This window comes from Pan paniscus, chromosome 16 (genome assembly GCF_029289425.2).
Source record: "Pan paniscus chromosome 16, NHGRI_mPanPan1-v2.0_pri, whole genome shotgun sequence".
Taxonomy (NCBI): domain Eukaryota; kingdom Metazoa; phylum Chordata; class Mammalia; order Primates; family Hominidae; genus Pan; species Pan paniscus.
The window spans coordinates 67477647-67498986 of record NC_073265.2 but is presented as its reverse complement, the minus strand read 5'-3'; the positions used below and the strand labels follow the sequence as shown (position 1 = coordinate 67498986).

The 21340-nt window shown below is 46.6% G+C and overlaps 2 protein-coding genes across 10 annotated transcripts in view; one reads left to right on the top strand and one right to left on the bottom strand.

Annotated features, from left to right (window-relative positions):
• Positions 1 to 11596, top strand: part of SKIC8 (SKI8 subunit of superkiller complex) — a 26147-nt gene extending 14551 nt beyond the window's left edge. For 2 of the 4 annotated variants that reach the window (XM_003813807.5, XM_008966418.5), the window contains exon 11: positions 1732 to 2018. In XM_003813807.5, the coding sequence (XP_003813855.1) occupies positions 1732 to 1821 (90 nt within the window). In that variant the 3' untranslated portion in view covers positions 1822 to 2018. Of the gene's footprint in view, positions 1 to 1731; positions 2019 to 6952; positions 7047 to 7163; positions 7793 to 10253 lie in introns of those variants that run through there. The other 2 variants (XM_034939237.3, XM_034939238.3) reach the window with 2 other exon arrangements.
• On the bottom strand, positions 3060 to 21340 carry DNAJA4 (DnaJ heat shock protein family (Hsp40) member A4). Of its 6 annotated transcripts, none has more exons than XM_034939232.3 (8): positions 20792 to 21340; positions 20264 to 20402; positions 14599 to 14779; positions 12055 to 12159; positions 10832 to 11059; positions 9523 to 9753; positions 5106 to 5206; positions 3060 to 5006 (listed from the first exon to the last, which is right to left on the bottom strand). In XM_034939232.3, the coding sequence occupies exons 1-8, from the start codon at positions 20869 to 20871 to the stop codon at positions 4791 to 4793; spliced, it is 1281 nt and encodes a 426-aa protein (XP_034795123.1). In that variant the 5' UTR covers positions 20872 to 21340; the 3' UTR covers positions 3060 to 4790. The 6 variants fall into 6 exon arrangements, with proteins under 6 accessions (XP_034795123.1, XP_034795124.1, XP_054954970.1 ...); XM_034939233.2 differs by lacking the exon at positions 20792 to 21340 and adding an exon at positions 20583 to 20731; XM_055098995.1 differs by lacking the exon at positions 20792 to 21340 and adding an exon at positions 20600 to 20698.

Below are 21340 nucleotides of genomic sequence, written 5' to 3'. Positions count from 1 at the left end.
ATTTCATCTTTAGATAGTCGGGGTTGTTTGACCATTGTACCAAAGAGGTTTTCTTTTCCTGACCTTGTTGCTTGAGCTGTGGATACCAGTAGATGCCTGGGCCTGAGCTGCTCTATCTGCTCAGTCATCCATGTAGCCAGAGTTCCTGTGCACAGTCTGCGGTGCAGAGGCTGGGATGTGCCGTCAGCCTAGCAACTCACGAGGCATATCCCCACATAGGCTGGAAAACATGGTGTTAGCCCCACAGCCTTTAAATGCCGTCTTTGGAAATTGCTGCAGCTGGTGTCTGGGGCCCTCTCCTGGGGGCTGCTGGGCCATGGCAGGCTCACCAAGGACCTTCCTCTTCAGGAGATTCCATTGCTTAAACACAGTCATCGCTTGTCATTTTTGGAACTGTCCAAAGAAGAGATGTGATTTTTTTTTTTTTAATATAGTAGAAGCTGGAAATTCATACAAGTTTTTTGGCTTTAGTGTTATTGATAACTTTTCAGTCTTTAAAAGGAAACTGTTCTCACAAGCATCTTTATCTTTGCCAAGGTGAATATGTGAAATAGCAAAGGTGTTCTAGTGCAATACTGCTGAGTCTTTCATGTGTGCTTGTATCCCCTGGGAACCTGGTGAAAATGCAGATGCTGCTTCACTGGGTCTGGCATAGGGCCTGGGATTCTGCATTTCTAACAGGCTTCCAGGTGAGGCCAAGGCTGCTGGTCCTAACCACACTGTAAGGTCTTGGGGAACTAAGCATAAAAAATAAAATGTCCATGGCAATATAATATTGGCTTTTAATATATTTTAAATATTTTTAGATGGTCCTATAGATTTCTCCTCTATGAAGTGGAACTTAAAGTTAACTAACATTGTTCATGCTTTTTTATTTTTCAACTTAAATTGTCCCAACAAAATTGAGGGGGTTGTATCTTGATATTCCACTTCTGGATTTAAGCATCTTACTCAGGGAGTAAGTCCTGGCTAGCTGTGTTTCCTTGTATGTAGGGATCATTGCGGTGCTGTTTCAGAGGTTGGAGTGAAAGGCCATCATGCAGCCCAATCCCAACACTAAAATCAGAGTAGGGTGACAGGCTTACCACCCAGAATCACCTCCTAATAATCAGGAAGTTATTTCTGATTAGAGAAACTCCAACCACATCAATTCTGTCTGGGAAGGAGGTGTGAATCAGTTAATTTAACACATAGCAAATAAAAATCTATGGTCCACAATATCATGTTGTCTAGCTCCTGGGGACAGGCAGGCTCCATAGGCCACTAATAACAGAGTGAGAATTACTGACTGGGGGGGGCGGACGCAAGGGGTCAGCTGAGGAGCGCAGTTTGTGATTTTCCCTATAGGCAGTGACCTCGGGGTAGTTGTGGGGCTCTTTCTTCCTGGAAGCATAAATGTTGGTCTCTTACGGCTTCCATCTTCCTGGCATTAGGTTACACCTCAGGATTCTGACTCTTTGAAAGGGTTGTAGATAGTCTTGATTAGTACTGTATTTAAAAATGATTTTTTTTTTTTTTTTTGGAGTATGGGAAGGGGCAGGAATGCTAATTAAATAGCAATAATGGAAGGTGCTTGGTTAAAGCCTCCATTCTCCCTGATTTAGAAAGTACAAGAACATCCTCATCTCAGTTTTGGTAGATTCAGAATAACGAGAAAATAAGGATGTTCATTTCATAAATATTATAAAGAATAAAGGCATTTGTAGAACTTTTTTTTTTTTAAATTTACAGGTCTGGGGAGTAAAATACAATGGAAATGGTTCAAAAATTGTGTCTGTTGGAGATGACCAGGAAATTCACATCTATGATTGTCCAATTTAAACATCAAAGTCTCCAGGCTTATGCTGCAAAGAGAATGTACGGATTGATCATGACATTCCTTACCTTTTTAGGCTTGTTTAAAAGAAATATAGCATTTATTGTAGCAAAGACTTAAATGTTGTAGATACAATATGAATCTTTTCATGTTTTATTGGAAATGCTGTTCGTACTTTAACATAAAGCTTTCTTAATGCAAACACTGGTGTCCTTGAACATGCTTCTTTTTTCAGTTACCCTATTACCAGTGAAACAGTGAGAGGGATTGGCATTAAGAGCAAATCTTTGCCTTAGCCATCAAGAGATCCAGGTACTTCTTTAACTTTCCAGCTTAGAAATACAGGCTGACTCTTCCAGGGAGTTGACTCATGCAGTGAGATACAGCAGCGAGCTCCCCGGAGCTGTGATAAAGAAGCTAATCTATTTTAGAATGGAGTCCTGAAGGAAAGAGTATATTTGACTGCATAGGAACATTATGTACTCCTGTCTATCTGGGCATCCTTCTACTTGATGTATTAAAGATGTCCCCTGCCAAGCCCTCCTTCCCCTTATTAATTTCAGAGAGGTCTCTAACTCGCTAGGTGGGTGTTGGAAGGCAGGCTGCTATTCTTGCTGCCTTAACAATGCCTAGGCTCAAGCCTGTGCCTCATGCTGTACAACTGTAGCCCTGCCTTAGTTATTTCAGAGTATCTGTACCTCAGAGTTTCCTCTTCATCAGCCCCCTTGAGACTCATGGTAATGAGAAAGATGTAAGTAGCTAAACACTTGGAAGCGTGTTGCTTTTTATTGATCATAACTTCATATGCTTATGAGTCAGGTCATGTGCTTTTCCCCAAACCACTCACTGCCCTCAGAATAAAGCTCACACTCTTTATCATAGCCCCCCACTTCTCCCTCCTGCTTGCCTTGCTCACCCTCCTGTAACCACATCATCCTTGCCATTCCTCTGCCTGGAATGTTTTCCCTCCAGACCTTCGGACATCTGCTCCCCAACTGCATCCAGGATTCTGCCCAGATGCCAGCTCCTGGTAGAGGCCTTCTTCCCATTCCCTTCTACTCATTCCCATTCCTCTTGTTCTTCATAGCAGTTACCACTTTTTGTTTGCATTCACCCCCACCCCCAAAATAAAGCTCCATGAGGGTGGAAACTTCATTCCATTATATCAACCAATGAGAGGCAAGCTGGCAGGCACCTAACACTGTTTATTTGAGCTCTCAAAAAAATGAAAAAGCAAAGCCACTTGTCTCTCATACCAGCTCAATTTTAATTTTAAAGTGACAAATGTACAGGTGGAATAAAATTTTAAGCAACACCCTCCAAATTCCTCTTACATGACAAGAAGGAGCTGAATGTAATTTTACTCCATTACCAACTAAACAGTAGTTCTTTAGCAATAATTAGGAAGTCACAGCACAAAAACGACACCCCAGAGTTGTGGTCCATTTATAGATTTTCACATAGGCTTCGTTGGAAGAAGTGATTTTATATCTATCCTGACCAATGGTCAAAGTGGGCACAGGTGGGCTGTTTCTATACTTTGAGCAAATTATGCCTCACTAGCTGGCAATGTTTTGCGGGAACCTGGTCCGTGCAGCTGGTTCACCTTACCTGCATGGTCTGATCTGCCCTTTGACCCTCCTAAGGAAGATCCCTGGTCTGAGTGAAACTCTAAGGTGCCATGTAACCAAATAAGGGTAGGGTAGATCTGACAGGTGGCCTCTGCTTTAACCCAGCAGCTTACAAGTTTTTTGTGACTTGGAGAAAAGAAATAAGCAGTAATGGCTAAAGACTGAGGTAACCCTAAGTTCGAATTGTAGTCTACCTGTCAGGAATAAAATAATGACTAATATCCCTCCAAACAAGCTATAATTTACAGTAGTAGTCCATACAAATTGTAATCCACAGTGGAACTCAGAGAAATTCTTACCAAAACATCACTTGAGCAGGAAGCCCTTTGTAATATGGCTGTGCAGTGAGAGGAACGATCCTTTGAAAGGGAGCTCAATCTGGGAGAATGAGGTGGAAAACACTGGGGAGTTCTATGCCTTTGCAGACCCTCAAGTCACCCCGGATTACTGGTCAGAGAAGCTGGCTGTGCCATGGGCCACACCAGCAGCATTCTCCCTTGGCTTCTGTCGCTGCACTGAGGCTGCCGGGGACACAGAAGGATTTAGTTTTCTTTACAAGTAAGCACTTTGGTGGGAAAGCATTGCAAAAGTTGTCAACAGAAAATCATTAAAACCCTGAAGAACAAGGTGTGAGGGTCACAGGCAAACAGTTATCAGCATATGATTCAAACACTGGTTTGTCCTCACCACAGAGCTTGGAAGGTTCAGAAAACTTCCAAGAGAGATGATCAGACACTCACATTCCATCCACTGAAGGGCACAGAACAGTAGGAACTAAGTTGGCCCTGTTAAGCAGGCACATGCAGCCATGTCCGATCCACAGATGTGCTTTTATTCTTTAAGAGGATCATCTAGAATCCTCAGAAATGTTATCTTAGCAGCCCTGAGATCATGCCCTCAATAACTCTGCCAAGGGAAGGGGGGAGAAACCACAGACCTAGAGATGAGTCAGGATGCCCACTTTGTGCCTTGGGGTTTGCTAGGGGGCTAAGCTGCTAACTGGGCTGTGCTTTATTGGTGACACTGAATTATGGCAAAGCCACTAGAAGCACAAAGTGTTGGTGCAATCACTGACATCTCAAAAGTATGTCCTGAAAATAGAAATGAACAGATTCCATATGCAGACTAGAGGTGATTTATACTTAAAACATTTAAATATAAATTAAGCTACAACTTAAGTTACAACCAAAAGAAAAGCCAAAAAGACACTCAGCAATTAAGAATGCTGAACACATACACAGGACATCCCAAACACGAGGCCATTAAAGCGATGTCATTTTCATTGTGCCAACTTTACATTCATCATGTGCTAGTCCGGTGGGGCCACGCCGCCCCGCACCACGTCATGCCGTCTGGCACTGCACTCCAGCCCGGGGCCCGTCTTCGTCCTCCTCGTAGGCCTCCCTGTGCTGACGCCAGTTCTGCTCATTGGGACAAAACTCCTTCAGCTCCACCTGATCCATGTCATCTGTAATCCTCACTTTCTGTCGAGGAGGGAGTAAAGCTTCCAGCTGAGGAAGCTTTTCCAGAGAAAGCCAGTGTTTTTCAGGAAAGATTACCTGTAAAGGGTGAGGTGGGAAAGAAAGGTGGCTGTTTTTTCCCCTTCCAATTAAGGCATTTAATAGTATGTCCATGACAATGAAACATAGTGAACTTACTAAAAACTGTATGATCAGAATCCCTTTTTCCAGGGGTGCTTTGTAGATGGGCATTCCTTCATCACGCACGCATCTCAGGTCCCCGTGCTTTATCACCTCACCTGCCAGAGAAAGGGTCAATTAGGAAGCAGGAAGGCAGAGGGGCCTGCAGAGGTCCTTCTCCCTCACGGGAGAGCCTGAGGCAGGCCCTAGCGCCCCGTGGCAGTGGGCAAAGGAAGTGTGGCATCTGACTGGAAAGCTGGCCCCAATCCCAGGTATCCTTGTCAGGTACTGCCTGGGGAAGGGGCTCAGGCTGGGACTCTGGCCCGTGCTCTGGGCTCCAGCAGTGTGTTAAGAGGGCAGCATGGTGCAGCTGCCATCACAGGTAGGTTTAAAACAAGTGAACTAGAAGTCATGACACCCAAGTCTGCCTAAAATGGGGCCAACACCCGTCACCCTGCCTCTTTGTGGGGTGACAGGTATCCCTACCACGAGGGGGACAGGAGTGCTCCCCACAGACAGGAAGAAGCCTCAATAGAGTCCAACCAGTCCCCTGCCTGGCATAAAAACTGGCTCTTGGCCACCTGCAGGTGACACCCAGGTTCCTTGGTAGGGAGCTCACTAGGTGGCTTGGCCACTGGCAGTCTCCTTCATGGTCACAATGCACTTCCATACACGCTGCTGAGCTGGAGTCACCCTCCCGGCTGGCACCCGCTGGGTCTTACAGCTACGTGACTTTGGAAGGCATCAGAGGAGTTCAGACCCCAAGAACTCTAAGGCGTTCTCCCAAGTCAGAAACTTCCCTCTAAGCATGGAAAAGGAAAGGGACAAAAGGGTTTCTGATAAAGCATGCTCTTCAGCTCAGCGATGAAAATGGACAAAGACAGAAAGAAATGTTCGGAAAAAATGGGGGAGACGGTGGAGGGGAATGGAAACACTAATTTCTTCAGCAGTCCACTTCCATACGGGACTATCTAGAAAGTGAGCTGTCTCTTCAAGAGGAAATCTTTAAAGAGGAGGTTTTAAAAATAAAGTAAGCCAATGACTATCCTTGAGATTCATTTGCTGGCAGGGCTGTGGTTCAGACATGGCCTTCAGAGCCTACTGACTGTGCAGGACAGCAACCCCTTAGCTAAACTGCTCCAGGCTACTGGCTTTTTGTGTTCCTGTTTATTCTTTTTTTTGAAATACAGTCATGGCCAGGCATGGTGGCTCACGCCTGTAATCCCAGCACTTTGGGAGGCCGAGGCGGGCGGATCACGAGGTCAGGAGTTCGAGACCAGGTTGACCAACATAGTGAAACCCCGTCTCTACTAAAAAAAAAAAAAAGAAAAAAAAAAAAAGAAAAACTAGCCAGGAATGGTGGTGTGTGCCTGTAATCCCAGCTACTTGGGAGGCTGAGGCAGGAGAATGGCGTGAACCCGGGAAGCGGAGTGTACAGTGAGCCAAGATCGCGCCATTGCACTCCAGCCTGGGCGACAGAGCGAGACTCCGTCTCAAAAAAAAAAAAGAAATACAGTCATGCACAGCATAGTGACCTTTCAGTCAACAACATTTATGAAGATGGTTGCAAAGATTACACCAAACTTTTACTGCACCTTTCCTATGTTCAGATACTCACATACGCAGCATCGTATTACAACTGCCCACAGTATTCAGTACAGCAACCTGCTGTGCAGGTTTTAGCCCAGGAGCAACAGGCTATGCCACACAGCCTAGGGTGTAGCAGGCTATGCTATCTAGGTCTGTGTGAGTACATTCTATGGTGTTCACACCACAACGACATCGCCAAACAATGCATTTCTCAGAACATATCCCCTTCGTTAAGTTACATATGACTGGTTTTTCTGTCTCCCCATTCCTATCAGGTGTCGCTTCTTGCTGCTCTCAAGCCCTACTCCCCATGCTTCTGCTTCTAGCTTGCTGGGAGCTGGGAAACTGACCAAGCATGGAAAACTACAGGTAAGAGAAGAAGACCACGAGTTAGGCTCTCCCGGCAGATAAATACCTGCCTACAGGCAGGGCCATCACACCCTTGTGTGGCTCCAAAATCACTTTTTTAATTAATCCAATCCTCAGCAATGCTCATAACAGGCTAAAAGGCTCTGGGGAAGAAGGCATTTCAACAGCAGAAGAGAGGAAGAAGAGGGAGAAGAGAAAATGGAGTAACAAGAAATAAGCCAACACAAAAGAGGGGTGAAGAAAAAAGGAGAGGGTGCAAAAGAGAACAAAGTGAAAACAAAAACAAAACAAAAAGGACAAATCCCCAAAGAACTCTCCAACGGCAGGTTTCCTGGATGCTCCACCCTTCCTTATAATAAAGAAGGAAATGGATTTCTTGGGATTTGCCACTTCCTTCCCTCTGGGGCTCTTTCTCCACCACCCTCACTCCATTTGGCTCCCGGTTCCCTAGGCTGGGGTCAGCTGAGACAGCAAGGAACGCTGGCTCTTGGTGGGGCCCAGGACCTCAAATAGTCCACCCCTGGACAGGACAGGCTTTCCCAAAGAAGTTACACACAGATGCTTCCCAGCCCCGGCTCAGGAGGGCTAGGATCTGGGCTGTGACCACGTAAGGGCATCTTGGACACAATGCCAGAGTGTTGAGCTCACAACCAGTGGTCTGGAGCTTCGTGTAAACTGTGATCCTCAAAATCCTCCTTGAGGGAGGAAATGGGTGCCTTGGGAGGTCTGTGGAAGCCTAAGGGAAGGTGTTTTATTTTAAATTTTCATGCAAATTTTGCATTATACTGCAGTGCTTCCCCCAATCCTTAATTAATTATATGTATAAAAACACACACAAGTCTGGGCAACATGGCGAAACCCCGTCTCTACAAAAAATACAAACATTAGATGGGCGTGGTGGCATGTGGCTGTCCCAGCTACTCGGGAGGCTGAGGTGGAGGTTACAGCGAGCTGAGATCATGCCACTGCACTCCAGCATGGGCGACAGAGCGAGACCCCTGTCTCAAAAAATAAATGAACAAATTTTAAAAATAAATAAAAACAGACACAGAGCAAATGACAAACCAAATGGGGTAAAATGTTAACATCAGACAAATCATATATGGATGGGCCTCGGACTATTTTTATATTTACAACTTCTTATAAGCTTGAAATTGTTTCCAAATAAGTTTATTTTAAAACTCCACAAACCGATCAAGGCTTGGATATATAATTCTGCTTCCTACTATCCCCGGGAAAGGAGGAACCTGAAAGAATCCAAGAGAGGAAAGAGAAAAAGAGCACAAGGCTGGGAAGAGAAAAGCAGACAAGGAGGGGAAGGGGGAGAGGGACACGGAGGGAACAGAAGTCCAGGCCTCAGTCACCCCACCAGACTTGAGTCTTATCTCCAGCTGCCACTGCCCTGGGGGCAGGCTTATTGGTGGTTACCTCCCTGCCTGCCCTGAACCTACCCCTTTTGCACCAAACCTCAAATGGCCATAGGAAAAGGTAATCCCAGCCCCACGGCCAGTGAGGGGACTACAGCAACACTACAAATGGCTGGTGCTGGGGCCCAGGCTGCTTCGGTGACGTAGCCGCCACCACACCCATCCAGACATTCTTTGCTATGCACAGCTGACCTTAGTGCTATTCAGAAGCAGCTTCAAGTCAAGGTCCCTGGCCTGGCCTCTCCCTTCTCAGCCCCTTCTAGGTAGGTGCCCTGGTGCCCACACAAACCCTCAACTACAGTGAACACACCAACCCTCCTGGGAGATGAGTGCCCTGGTGTCTACAGGGGGATTGGGGGCTGAGCTCAGGCCTCAGGAACCCTTTCGGCCTACAGGCATCTCCCTCTGGCTCCCATGGGTGTGTGCAGACCAGCAATTCCTGTGGAAACCTCCAAGGATAAACTGATAGGCAAAGTCTTTCTTACAGGAAAATTCTATTTTAAAATGTAACTCATGTAATGAACAACAGAGGCTACAAGAACATGTGGACGAATCAGCACAAATCACCACTTGATAGAAAATCACCACCTATTAAGCTGTTTTCTTATACAAAAATAAATTTTTAAAAACTTAAGTTTAATTGCCAGAATTCATCTAAAATTCAGAGCCCCAAGATTCTTATTTGAGACTTTCCCCCCAACTGAATATTTTTTCTAGGAGAATATAAAAGAACTTTATAAATTATCCAGAGTTATTAGGGATAGTTTTAAATTTAGAGAAAATCATGTCATACTAATTTGTGTAACAGAATTTGACCTTAAATGTGAAATCAGGCGAACTATTTCCAACACAAAGAAATAAATACTCAAGGCGACAGATGCCCTAAACACGTGGCTTGATCATTACCCATTTTATGCAAGGGACAAAGTATCACATGCACCCCATCAATATGTAAAATATTATGTAGCAATAAAAAATCAGGCTAACTTGCCAGAATTATTATGCCAAACATACAGAACATCAATGGAAACACACATTTGAAACATTACCTGCTTTGGATGTAATAACAAGAATTCGATTGTCCAATGTTTTTATCGTCTTCTTGAAGCCACAAAGAGCTTCAGAAAGCTGAATTTTCATTTTCATGATCAAGTCATGGCCTCGTCTCTGAAAGACACTATGATCCTTCTGATCAAGCACAATTATGACATCACCAGGCTCCAGCTCAGGCTCCTGATCTCCTTCTCCATGAAATAGTATCTTTTGCCCATCTTTCATACCTATGAAACATCATCCCTTTCTGATTAGCCATTTCTCATACAAACCATGCTTCCTTAAAGCTTCTGAAGAAGGAACAGAGTCCTTCAGTGATTCTTTATTCATCAAGTCTCCCAACCTCATGCAGGCACAAGGCAGGGAGGGGTGGTTAGGATGGCCAATGACAAAAGAGGTCCCGCTTCCCTTGGCATAATGTGGGGCCAAGCCCAGCATGCACAGGGAGAGGGGGAATGCGGCTCTACATCCCAGGTTTACACAGCACTCCCTGCCCCGGGCCTGTGATGCCACACCACCAGCATAGGGTCACCGCCCACCTCCCAGGGCACAGGGTGCATGACTTGGGACTGATAGGGACAGGTCAGCCAGCCCTGTCCTTTTCTAATAAGTCAGCTTGCACACTCAAGGCACAGGGTTTAGGCATGTTTAAACAGTAAGTCCTTTAATAACACCTGTGTCGGTTTGGCTGTTGATTCTTTTACTTTTGGTTTCATCTCTGATCTAGGATATATTTACTGGATTGGAAAGCCACAGAATCATCAGGGAATACTTGGAGGACAGCTAAAATGGAAAAAGGCCTTAAAATGATGGCATCAGGCAAAATGAATAGCAGGAGAAGGTGCTGTATTTGGGGGAATCTGATGCAGCAGATGGGGAAATGTGGAGAAAGGGAACATGCAGCCACAAACACTTACACAAGCCCTTATGGCCAATGAGCATCAGAAGCGACCAGGAAGACACTCCGAAAGATTCTAGAGGAATGGCTTGAGAATGTCAGGAGATGGCAACTAACCCAAACCAAGGCCAGGTAAGACTTTCAGAGCATTAGAAAACCTCATAAAGAGGCTGTCTGTGATCTCAAGGAAGCAAACCTCAGCAAGAACACTTTGGCAGGTGACATGGAATGGAAATAAGGCCAGGAAGGGTGAAGAGAAGGTGACCGGGAAACAAGAGGAATTCATGGCACACCCAATACATGTTGTGATACAGCTCACTTCCCTGACATCTAGTCTGTGTATCCCACGATTAGCACCCAGACAGCATTTCCAGCCCGTGTGGAGCACCAGCTCTGCGCAGCCTCACCTTTTTCAACATGTACCTCGATAATCTTCTTCTCACGGATCACCTTGGCACCGCTGCAGCTCTCGCAGCGGTCCTTGGGGTTGATGCGCTCACCCTGGCCCTTGCACTCAATGCACACGGTCTGGATCTGCTGTACCATGCCCGGCCCGATCTGCTGGATGTGAATCTGCATCCCCCGCCCCTTGCACAGCGGGCACTTCTCCACCGATCCCTTCTTCCCACCAACACCTGCAGGGTCAGGGGAGGCAGGAATGAGGGCCATGCTCTTCCCTTACCAGTGTCCCTGCTGGGCGCCATGGCAGAAGGGTAGGGAACCCTCACATTGGACAATGGGCGTAGAATTCTATTTACAATCGTAAAAAACAATGCAGAAGAGTCTGGAGGAGTCCAGCCAAGCAGACAACATCCAGATGTTAACATCTGACCTCAAACGTTTGTGATTTTGGCTGCACCAATCCAAATTTATTACTTTAGCTTCATCAAATGTGTTTTCTTCCACCCCAGGTGGAACTCGCATAGGCCCACAGATGAATGAGGAGGCTGGGGCTGTGGAGATCTAGACAACACAAGCTCTGTCAATAGTGGCAGCTACCCAGCTCAGCCAATTCTCTCTGTGGGACAATGTGAGGCTGGGGTCACCAGACATGGCTTTTCTTGAAAACTCAGGTTTTTAAAAAATTACAATAATTATATATACATTTAAGTCAGGGGTCAAGAAACCATGACCAGACTGCTTGGTTTTGTAAATAAAGCTTTACTGGAACATAGGCATGTCCATTCATTTATGTACTATGACGGCAGAGTGAACTAGCTACAAAAGACTCCATGGCCTGGAAAGCCTAAAATCTGGCTCTTTACAGAAAAAGTCTGCCAACCCCTAGATGAGGTCAAGTGTCTGATTTTTAATTTTTAAAAACAATTGTCTGTATACATATGTAACAAACCTGCACGTTGTGCACATGCACCCTAAAACTTAGAGTATAATAAAAATAAAAAATACAAAAACATAAAAAAAAAATTGTCAACATGTCAAATACAGGTGCAGCCCAAAGAAAACATTCATTCAGGCAAAGAGGTGTGGCCCTCAGGCCACCTGTTTGTAATCTCTGCTTGACCCCTGCATTTGAAAAAAGATAACTTATTTTCCCTGAACTATAAAACAAGCATTGTTTCCGAATCTAAGGGATCAGAACTGTGCGGTTCAGTCAAAAATTAATTTTTACCTTCACATTTCTCACAAATTACATTTTTCTGGAGGGCCAATTTCTTCGTGACTCCATTATATAAATCTTCAAGAGTTACAGATAACTGGTGTACAACATTCTTGCCTTAGCAAGGGAGAAAAAAAATTAGTGGCGTTGAATGAAATATACCATTGTATTAAATACCACCCATATGACCCTTAGTTGTATGAAGTCTCCAGAGACTCAAGACTGTGGCTGGGTCATGTGCTCCCTTCCCTGCAGGAAGCAATGCTTCTATTACCCCAGCCCATCCTTCTGGCCCTCAGCCAATAACAAGAGCTAATACCCTCTCTAGCTATGAGCTAATTATTCAATCATTTACAGAGGCCAACAAAAAGACTTTCCACCTTTATTTTCTGAGAACAAATCTGAGGACAAGGAGAGCACTAATTGAGAAACCAAAGGCAGTATTAACCCACAAAATTGGTTAAGTTTCCCCATGAAAGGAGTCCTTTCTATACATAAATGTTTGACAGCCAAAGTCTCTGGATCTTTCACTGAAACTCTTCCTTGGGCATAAAGCACTTTACTTTCTGAGCCCTTCTGTAACCGGTGGCCAAATGGGAATTCTTTCCTCTGCCAAAATCTTGCTTCTGCACTCAGGACAGTGGGTGTTCGGTCCACAGGGTGGGGGTGTGCTCCAGCACCTGCCAGCCTGTCAAGACTGACAGCATCAAGACCCTCCCTGCTGCCCGTGGAGCTCCTGCAGTCACTGAGATGAGCTGTCCTGGTTTACTGGCTGCCAACTTTGAGAGATGACTTAATTAAGGGCATGAACTTTTTCATCTCAAGACAGTGAGGGAGCTGGACAAGAGAATACCCAAGGTTTTTTGTTTTTTTTTTTTTTTTGAGACAGAGTCTCGTTCTGTCGCCCAGGCTGGAGTGCAGTGGTGCGATCTTGGCTCACTGCAAGCTCCGCCTCCTGGGTTCACGCCATTCTCCTGCCTCAGCCTCCCGAGTAGCTGGGACTACAGGCGCTCGCCACCGCGCCCAGCTAATTTTTTGTATTTTTTAGTAGAGACGGGGTTTCACCATGTTAGCCAGGATGGTCTCGATCTCCTGACCTCGTGATCCACCCACCTCAGCCTCCCAAAGTACCCAAGGTTTTATCACGTCCACACCATCAATTATAGGAGCAGGCGATATGCTCAAAGGACAGGGGAAGGATTTTTCCCTAATAAACACTTTGTGATTTTCAGCACTCTATGTTCACAGAATTGACACCCAAGCTTTTTCAAGCTCAAAGTCAATTACAATGTGATAACAAGTGCAGCTTCATTTATCTAGGGGCCTCTCATTGACTAAAGCCACACTTCTTAAACCCCAAGGCAGAGCTCATTTCTTCTGACTTTATCCAGAATTGTAATACGCTTGGTTATCTTTCTGGTTTCAAGATCCAAAGCAGCCTGACAACAGTAAACTAAACAGGGGGAATGGGAACTAGTCTATTAGCAACTACTAACATTAGCAACTACTAACGACAGAGGTGACAGCCCGTAGCCTGGCAGAAGTGAGATGCAGAAAAATTAGGAAGAACAAATCCCGAAAGTCAAAACAGTGGCCTGGGGCCATTGAGCTAAGGGCTAAGAAGTTCCTCATTCACCTCCTGGGGATGAAGTTGCTACTACTCATAATGCATTCTGAAAAGAAAGGCAGGTCATTTACAAAGATTTCAAAACATAAGAGATGAATTTTGTTGCCTAGAAAATCCCCTGAGCAGGCTGGGAGATGAGGCCATACTGAACATGGCAAGAGTACCCACCTAAAATTAGAGAGCCTGCAGCCCACGCCCAGGTCAGGGAACATGGAGGGCCACAAAGGGAGGGTGGGCAAGAGGAGAGAGGAACACTCTCGGTAAAGGATCACTGACAACTACAGGAGGCGTCATTTACATCCCTCAGCACACTCTGGTGCCTGACCCCAACAACAGAGGAAAAGAAGGCACGATGAACTTCACCTTCCTCTTTTCTATCCACCACTCCATTCGCTCCTTCATATGGTATTGGAGGGTGTCAGATAATTACTAAATTTACCAAGAGTTTCCAGGTAGCCTGAGCACTAGACAAGTGATAAACTCTTTAAAGTTAATGATCTCAAAACATGGCAATTGTACCTTGTGGGGTTTTTGTTTGTTTGTTTGTTTGTTTTTTTGAGACAGGGTCTCACCCTGCCGTGCAGGCTGGAGAGCTCACTGCAGCCTCGACTTCCTGGGCTCAAGTTTTCCTCCAGCCTCAGCATCTCAAGAAGTAGCAGAGACTACAGGCATGAGTCACCATGCCTGGCTAAGTTTTTTATTTTTATTTTTTTGAGATGGGGAGTATCACTATGTTGCCCCGGTTGGTCTTGAAATCCTGGCCTAAAACAATTCTCCCACCTTGGCCTCCCAAAGTGCTGAAATTACAGACATGAACCACCGCGCCTGGCCCAATCATATCCTTTTAAAGCATGATCTATCCTGATTCCAACAACACGTATAATTGTGGAAACCATACAACTTATTTATGTTTCTTTAAAAGCATTTACCTCTTCTCTCTCTAGCCATCCGTCCACCACCACCAAAGAACATGTCAAAGATGTCCATGGGTGAAGAGAAGCTGGGGCTGCCTGAGCCTCCTTCTTTAATTGCCTGCTCTCCGCCTTGGTCATAAACATCCCTTTTCTTTGGATCTGAAAGCACTTCATATGCCTGGGATATGAGTTTAAACTTTAAAAGAGAGAGAGAGATTTTTAGAGAAGTTTCAGTTGTTTTGTTAAGCAAACCTGCCATATAAACATACAAAGTAATAAAGGTATTCTGCCCCCAAACCCTTGAACTAGCCAGTCTATACATCCTCTACCTGGAATCTGACTTGCCTGTCTACCTACTCCTTTGGTAAAGTGGGAAACACAGGGCAAACATATTAAGGGACTGGTGGTAGGGACACGACAAGAATAAGGGAGAGAAGGCAGTAGAGAGGGAAAGTTTCTCACTAATCCGGCTGCACCAGACAGGAAGTCGAGACCAGCTAGGATACCATGAGACAGTGCCAGGGGTGAACCTCTAACCAGATAGAGCCAGGACTCTGGGCGTTACCACTGGCTCACCTCCTCATGGGAATCATTGCACTAGTTTACTAGAATGAAATTCAACTACAGGTATCTGTGAGCATCTAACCACATGCCAGACATTGGATACAAACCTATACTCCTGATCCTCCCCCATAAGCCCCGCCCCACCCATAGTCTTCCCCATATCACAGTTATTGGCAATGCCAATCTCACCTGTCAACAAATCCCACTGACGCTACCTTCACATTTGCATCTCCAGTACCCTAAGACAGACACAATATCCCATGTGTAGCATTCCTGCCAAAAAGTTACCACTGGAAGCCAATTGCATGAAAACAATCAGAAAACCCAAATTGAGAGATACTCTAAAATTAAAAGATAGAAAAAAACGAATACAATGTGTGATCCTGGATCAGATCCTGCACTGGGAAAAAAAAAAAATGGCTACAAAGGACATTATTGGAACAATGGGAGAAATGTGAATCTTTGTTCCCAATGTTAAACTTCTTGAATTTGGTAACTTTACTATGGTTATGTACAAGGATGTCCTTGTGCCTAAGAGAAACATGCAGCACTTAGGGCTGAAAGGTTATGCTACAGGTAGCTTCCTCCCAAAATCTTTAGCCAACATTAATAATAATAATAGATAAAACAAATGTGACAACTTACTTACAACTGGTAAAGCTAGGTGAAGAATACATAGGTGTTCGTTGTACCACTCATGTTTTCTGCAGGTATATGGACATTTTTAAAATAAAATCAGAATGCTAAAACATGCAAGATCTGTTCCTTCTTACCACACCACATCCACTCTGGCCGAAGGCACCATCTCGGGCCTGGACCACTGCAGTGGCCTCCTCCGTGGTCTTCCATGTGCCCTCCTCACCCCAGCTTTCAGTGTGTTCTCCATTCGAGCCCACTAATTGGGTCGATCCTCTGCTCAAACCTCTAAAGGTGGCCCACGTCACTGGGAGTAAAAGCCAGTCCTAACTTTCATCTATAAGCCCAACTTGGCACCTCTACTTTCCTCTCCTCCTGTGTGTCCCCACCCCAATTCTATGCCAGCTTCAGCAGGCTCCCTGCTGTTCCTCAACTCTGCAGTCTGGGCCTCAGAGGCACCTCGGCCTGGTGCAGCCTCCCCACTCATCTCTTTCCAGCCTTAGCTCACAGACCACCTTCTCAGGGATGCCTCCCGGTGATCCAGCTTTAACACTGCAAACCCACCTCAGACCCTCCCAGCCCCTACACCTGCTGCATATTTCTCCATATCATGAACCACCTTCTAACAAGCTGCATCATCTACTGCTTATGCTGTAGGCCCCACTGCAACATAAGCTCCATGAAGATGGGGGGTTTTGTCCACTGCTGTCTAACTGAGCCTGGAACCATGCCTGGCATGTAGAAGGCACTTGGTAAATACCTGTTAGATGAATGGCTCGATTCTGGGAACTCAGAAATAAATAAATGAGGTAGGATCTTGGTCCTCCAGAGGCTACAGTTTAGTTGGAGAGACATATATGGATATATAGATATACAGATCCTATAATGCAGCTGGCTCCACAAAATATTCAGGGAAAAAAAGTGCCATGAAATAAGGAATTTGAGAGAGAGAACAAGGGAATTTGAGGCATTAATTCCCTTGTTCTACAGATCCCTGATTGAAATCTAATAAGTAACCAATAATAATAGCTAATAAATAGCTAAAAAACTGTACAATTTAGAAAAGTCTTAAAAAGACATCAGCATCATATATAAGGCAGCTAGATCTTTTGATATGTTAATTCTCATACCATTTCTGCGAAGAAGTAAGTACCATTCACTACTACCCCTTTCCTCAGCAGAAAACATGAAGTACAGTGTAAGGATTGGGTGCCTGGTACAGATCAGAAAGCAACTAGGCCAGGCTGCCCCTAGACAGTTTCTGCGTCTATCTGCAGGTCAGGACTAGGTAAATAACTTCATGGGAACGTCCACTGGAAACACTCACCAAATACCCTGGATACTCACATGACATTTAGACTTAATAGAATGATCTAAGAATGGAAAAGGAGTACCCAGTTGCTTGGGACATTCAGTCAGAGGCCAGATCTCACATGGGATGGGAGTTCCAACTACCAGTAGGGAGTCCATCCTCTAGGGTCCCAGCACTCCAAAGTCTAATTCAGCTCCCGGCCCGGACCCCCTTCTCCCAGTGGGAGACGAGTGCTATGATGAGCTTGCCTTTCAGACCATGATCATTTGCCACAGAACCTTAACAGGATTACTATACAGCTGAGGGGAAAATGCCTTTGAAGACTATGTAACAACTTGGGAAAAGTACTTATAATAAAATATTAAGTGGAAACAAGAAAACAAAATGCCTATGTATCAGGATGGCCATGTATGATCATACTGGGGAAAGCTTGGAAAGAAGCACAGAGTGGTTAGGATAATGTGTACTTGGTAGGTTTCCCTCTGTGTTCTAAAATTTTCTGCATGGTTTGCTATGTTTTGATTTTTGAACTTGAAAGTCTATTATTCAAACTAAAAGTTACAATGAAATTGACCAAAAGACCAAACTCATCTCAACAGGGTAATAGCCAAGAATATACCCCACATCATTGCCCCTAAAAGGGATTATCTTGGTGACCCACTACCTACCACCCATGCATCTTGCCAAAAAAAAAACAAAAAACAAAAAACCACCCGCAGATAAGTACAGACTCCATACAGAGTGCCCAACAAACACAAGGTGCCCCAATGCTTAGCAACAGGGGACAACAGGGCAAAAAACAAAGACCAACATCTCAACGGCCTTCTCAGTTTTCCCGGCAAGGGGTAAAGAACTGGTGTAGTCTATTTTTGAAGAGACGTTAATAATACAGTGACAAACTTAGGAGGAAAAAAAATTTAAAGGTTCTACCTGTGCTAAAGTGGAAAAGAACTACACACACTCACATACACACTCACAAAAGGCCTGCACAGTGCACCCAGCACAGTGGGGACCAGAAGAGGAGGTATTTGTTGAATGAATGAATGAATGAATGAATGAGCTCTCTCTGGGGAACTTTACAGCCGTTTCTATAAATTGTGTCCCCAGTCTCCTCATCCTCTTTGATTTCCGATCTAAATTGCCACTCTCCTCCCAATATCCCTTTCACTGCAATTTCCCTTCCAATTTGTGCCTTTATAGGGCCCTCTCCTCCTACACACAATTTTTTAAAGTGCATTTACTCAGCCAGCTAACAAACATTTTAGCACCTACCCTGCACAGCTAGATACTCACCCCATAAGTGGCCATGGGGGCACAGTCACTGCCCTGCTTACATTATGGCAGGTAATACAGTTATCAAACAAGTAATCACCATTAAAGTAGGATGCACGTTGGGCCTGTGGTTCAGTCTGCGAGGCAGAGGCAGCCTCCTTGAAGATGTTTTAGCTGAGAACTAAAGAGTTTTACCCCCTTCCGTGAAGGTAGAGGAAGGAAAGTATTCCTGGCAATGGGCACATCACAGAACCCCTCCCTCCAAGCTGATGGGCCTGCCAGACCTCACTGCCAAGGGCCTCATTTATGTGACACTAACTCAGTGCCTGGCTATGAATAAATATTAGTTTAAAACAAACCAAACAACCTGCCCAGACAGGTATAGACAGGGTGAAACCTACACATATGTAGTACAGGTCAAGTCTAATTTTTTAAAAATAAAAGCTTCAGAACAAAAGCATATTCAGCTCTAACTGTATACACAGAGGCATGAACTTACTCTTGTGAGTGCTGAGATTTGACCTGAAACCAGGGTCAGGCTTTCCCACATGTCTTTAGCCAGCTTGCTGAAATGTGAAATTAGAAGCCTACAAGCTCTCCTTAAAGGAGACTGTCAGAAGCGGACTACAATGAATGTAGGGAGCAGGCGGATGAATCACCAGCACCATGTAACACGCCAGTGCCTTTAAAAGCTACAGTAAGCCATCTAAATATAGATGAGAAAGAACGCAAGTGAGTAACAGACAAATGGTCTTACAGGAAAGCATTTTAAACTTGTGACAGCCACATTCAGCACATGTGGCTAAATATAAATATTCCATCACTGTTGCCATTCAGCCAACCGTCCTGAAGTAGCTTTCTCCAGCTTGGAACAACTAATACAGACAGGTATTTTGATTCCAGCGTCGTTTCCACAGGTCTTAAATGCTACATGGGTGATTGGTGTGGTTTCAAACATGGCCCAGGTGACACTGCTATCAGCTACTATAACGGCCCCACCTCTCAAGACCCATGCGGAACAACCAAAGTTTTGTAAGAAAATGGCAAGAAGTGAAAGGAGGAACGGGAGGGTTAGCAGCCTTTCCTTGCAATGCCTCATCCTTCAATTCACCTATTCAGGTGGGTCATGAGCCTCTTTAGAGATAAAAAGCAAACTTTCTGTAAACAGGATGGAAAAGCTTTTAACTTCTGTCTCTAAAATGCAGAGCATTTTCAGTCTATGATTGGTACTTATGATCAACTGTGTGTCACTTGTCACCGAAAACCCAGAATATGAGTACAAGCTGATGTCAGGTTGCAGATGTCCGTGTCCCTGTTTAATAAAGAAAATGGGATTATTCACTATCTGACGCTTTTATCAGGTAGGCAGTAGGTGCACAGAACAAATCCAGCTAGTCATTCTCAAGAGAGGCACGGCGTTTGTCCAAGGTACCAGCTCAGATTAAAGACACTCATCCCTAGGGTTTATGCATCAACAGAGAACATGAGCCAGTCGTTCCCAGCAAGTAAACAACTGTTTGTGTGTGCCTCAGTTTCCCGATTACCAGGCCGCCTCTCCCACAGGGAACCAACACACCCTATGAGAACTAGTCCGGCCGCACGGCAGGGGCTACCCAAACACTTGTGGAGCGAATGGAGGAATGAATGGGCTCGGCAGGGACTCGCGAGGGACCGAAGTGCCGCACCACATGCCTCCTCCGAGGGCGAAGCGCCCTCCACCGACCGCGCCGCACGGCGCCCAGGGTCTCCCGCCACCTCTGCCCGGCCTGGCCCCGAGGCGCCTGGCGACAGCCTCCCCAACAAACGCGGCTCAGGTTTCCCGTCGCCTTCAGTGCTCCTGGCTTAATAACCCTTGGCCCCTCGGGAGCCCGGCCCGCGCCCCGCGCCGCCCCGCACCTTCTCGCCCTCATCCGGGTTCTTGTCCGGGTGGTACTTGAGCGCCAGCTTCCGATAGGCCTTCTTGATCTCCTCCGGGGACGCGCTGGGCTTCACGCCCAGGATGTCATAGTACTGGGTCTCCTTCACCATCTTGTCTCTGCGGGCGGGCGGGCGAGGCCGGTCAGAGCGCCCCGGACGCCCCTGCCGGCACCCTGGCCCGCGCCCCTGGCCCGCGCCCCCGGCCCGCGCCCCCGCCGCCCGCCCGCGCGTCACGGTCACGGTCGCCGCCGCCGCCGCCGCTTGTAGCTCCCGCCCGTCCCCCCCGCGCCGGACCGACTTCCACGCCCGACCGACTTCCACGCCCGGCTCCACCGCACTAGAGCCACCGGCTCCTCCGCGGCGGGTTTTATTCGGCGCCGGCGGAAGCTTCCGCAAGGAGACGGTGACGCCACAAAGGCCTAGAACCTTCGCGGAGGTTCCGGCGGCGCCGCGGCGGGTTCGCGGCCCAGACCCCCGACGCCCGTCCGGCGCGGCCCAGCCGCTCACCCGGGCTTCTCGGGCGTCTGCTGCTTTGGCTGCCCGTCTGATTCCCCGGAGCTCCAGCTCTGACTGCCGCCCCGGGCCATGGCGGGGGCTGGAGAAGGCGGCTTGGGCCTGGAGGGCGCCCTCCGACTACTGTCCCGCCGCCCCGACGCCGCCCCCTTGCCCTTCCGTGGGTCCGTGGAGCCGGCTGGCTGGAGAGTAGGCGGCCTGGAGGACTGTGTCGGCCGGAGCCCTGCGCCGAAGGGTGGGACTGAGAGAGCTGCACCCTGCGGACCCCACCCGGCCTCTCCCCGGGGGTGTGGCCGCCGTCTGTTCGGTCACAGCCAGGCTGCGGCCTAAGGTGTGCCTGAGATGGTTGCATTTTTTAGGGGGTTGGAGTGGGTAGGGGCCCTCTGCTGCCTCATGACCGCAAGGCTGAGGTGAACCTCTGGCTTTCCAGTTGAGGTACAGGGGTCCTTTGCTGGCCCCAGATGTGGACAGTATCCTCTCGAATGCCCACCACTGGGAACCCTTAAGTCCCTCAAGGTGAGCAGTGACGTCCCCCACATATGG

Coding starts and splice junctions, on each gene's coding strand:
- DNAJA4 (XM_034939232.3), bottom strand. CDS start 20,871: ATGGCCCGGGGCGGCAGTCAGAGCTGGAGCTCCGGGGAATCAGACGGG. Junction 14,780..20,263: donor ACCCGGATGAGGGCGAGAAG/GTGCGGGGCGGC, acceptor TCTCTTTTAAAG/TTTAAACTCATATCCCAGGC. Junction 5,207..9,522: donor TGTTATTACATCCAAAGCAG/GTAATGTTTCAA, acceptor TTTCTCTGGCAG/GTGAGGTGATAAAGCACGGG.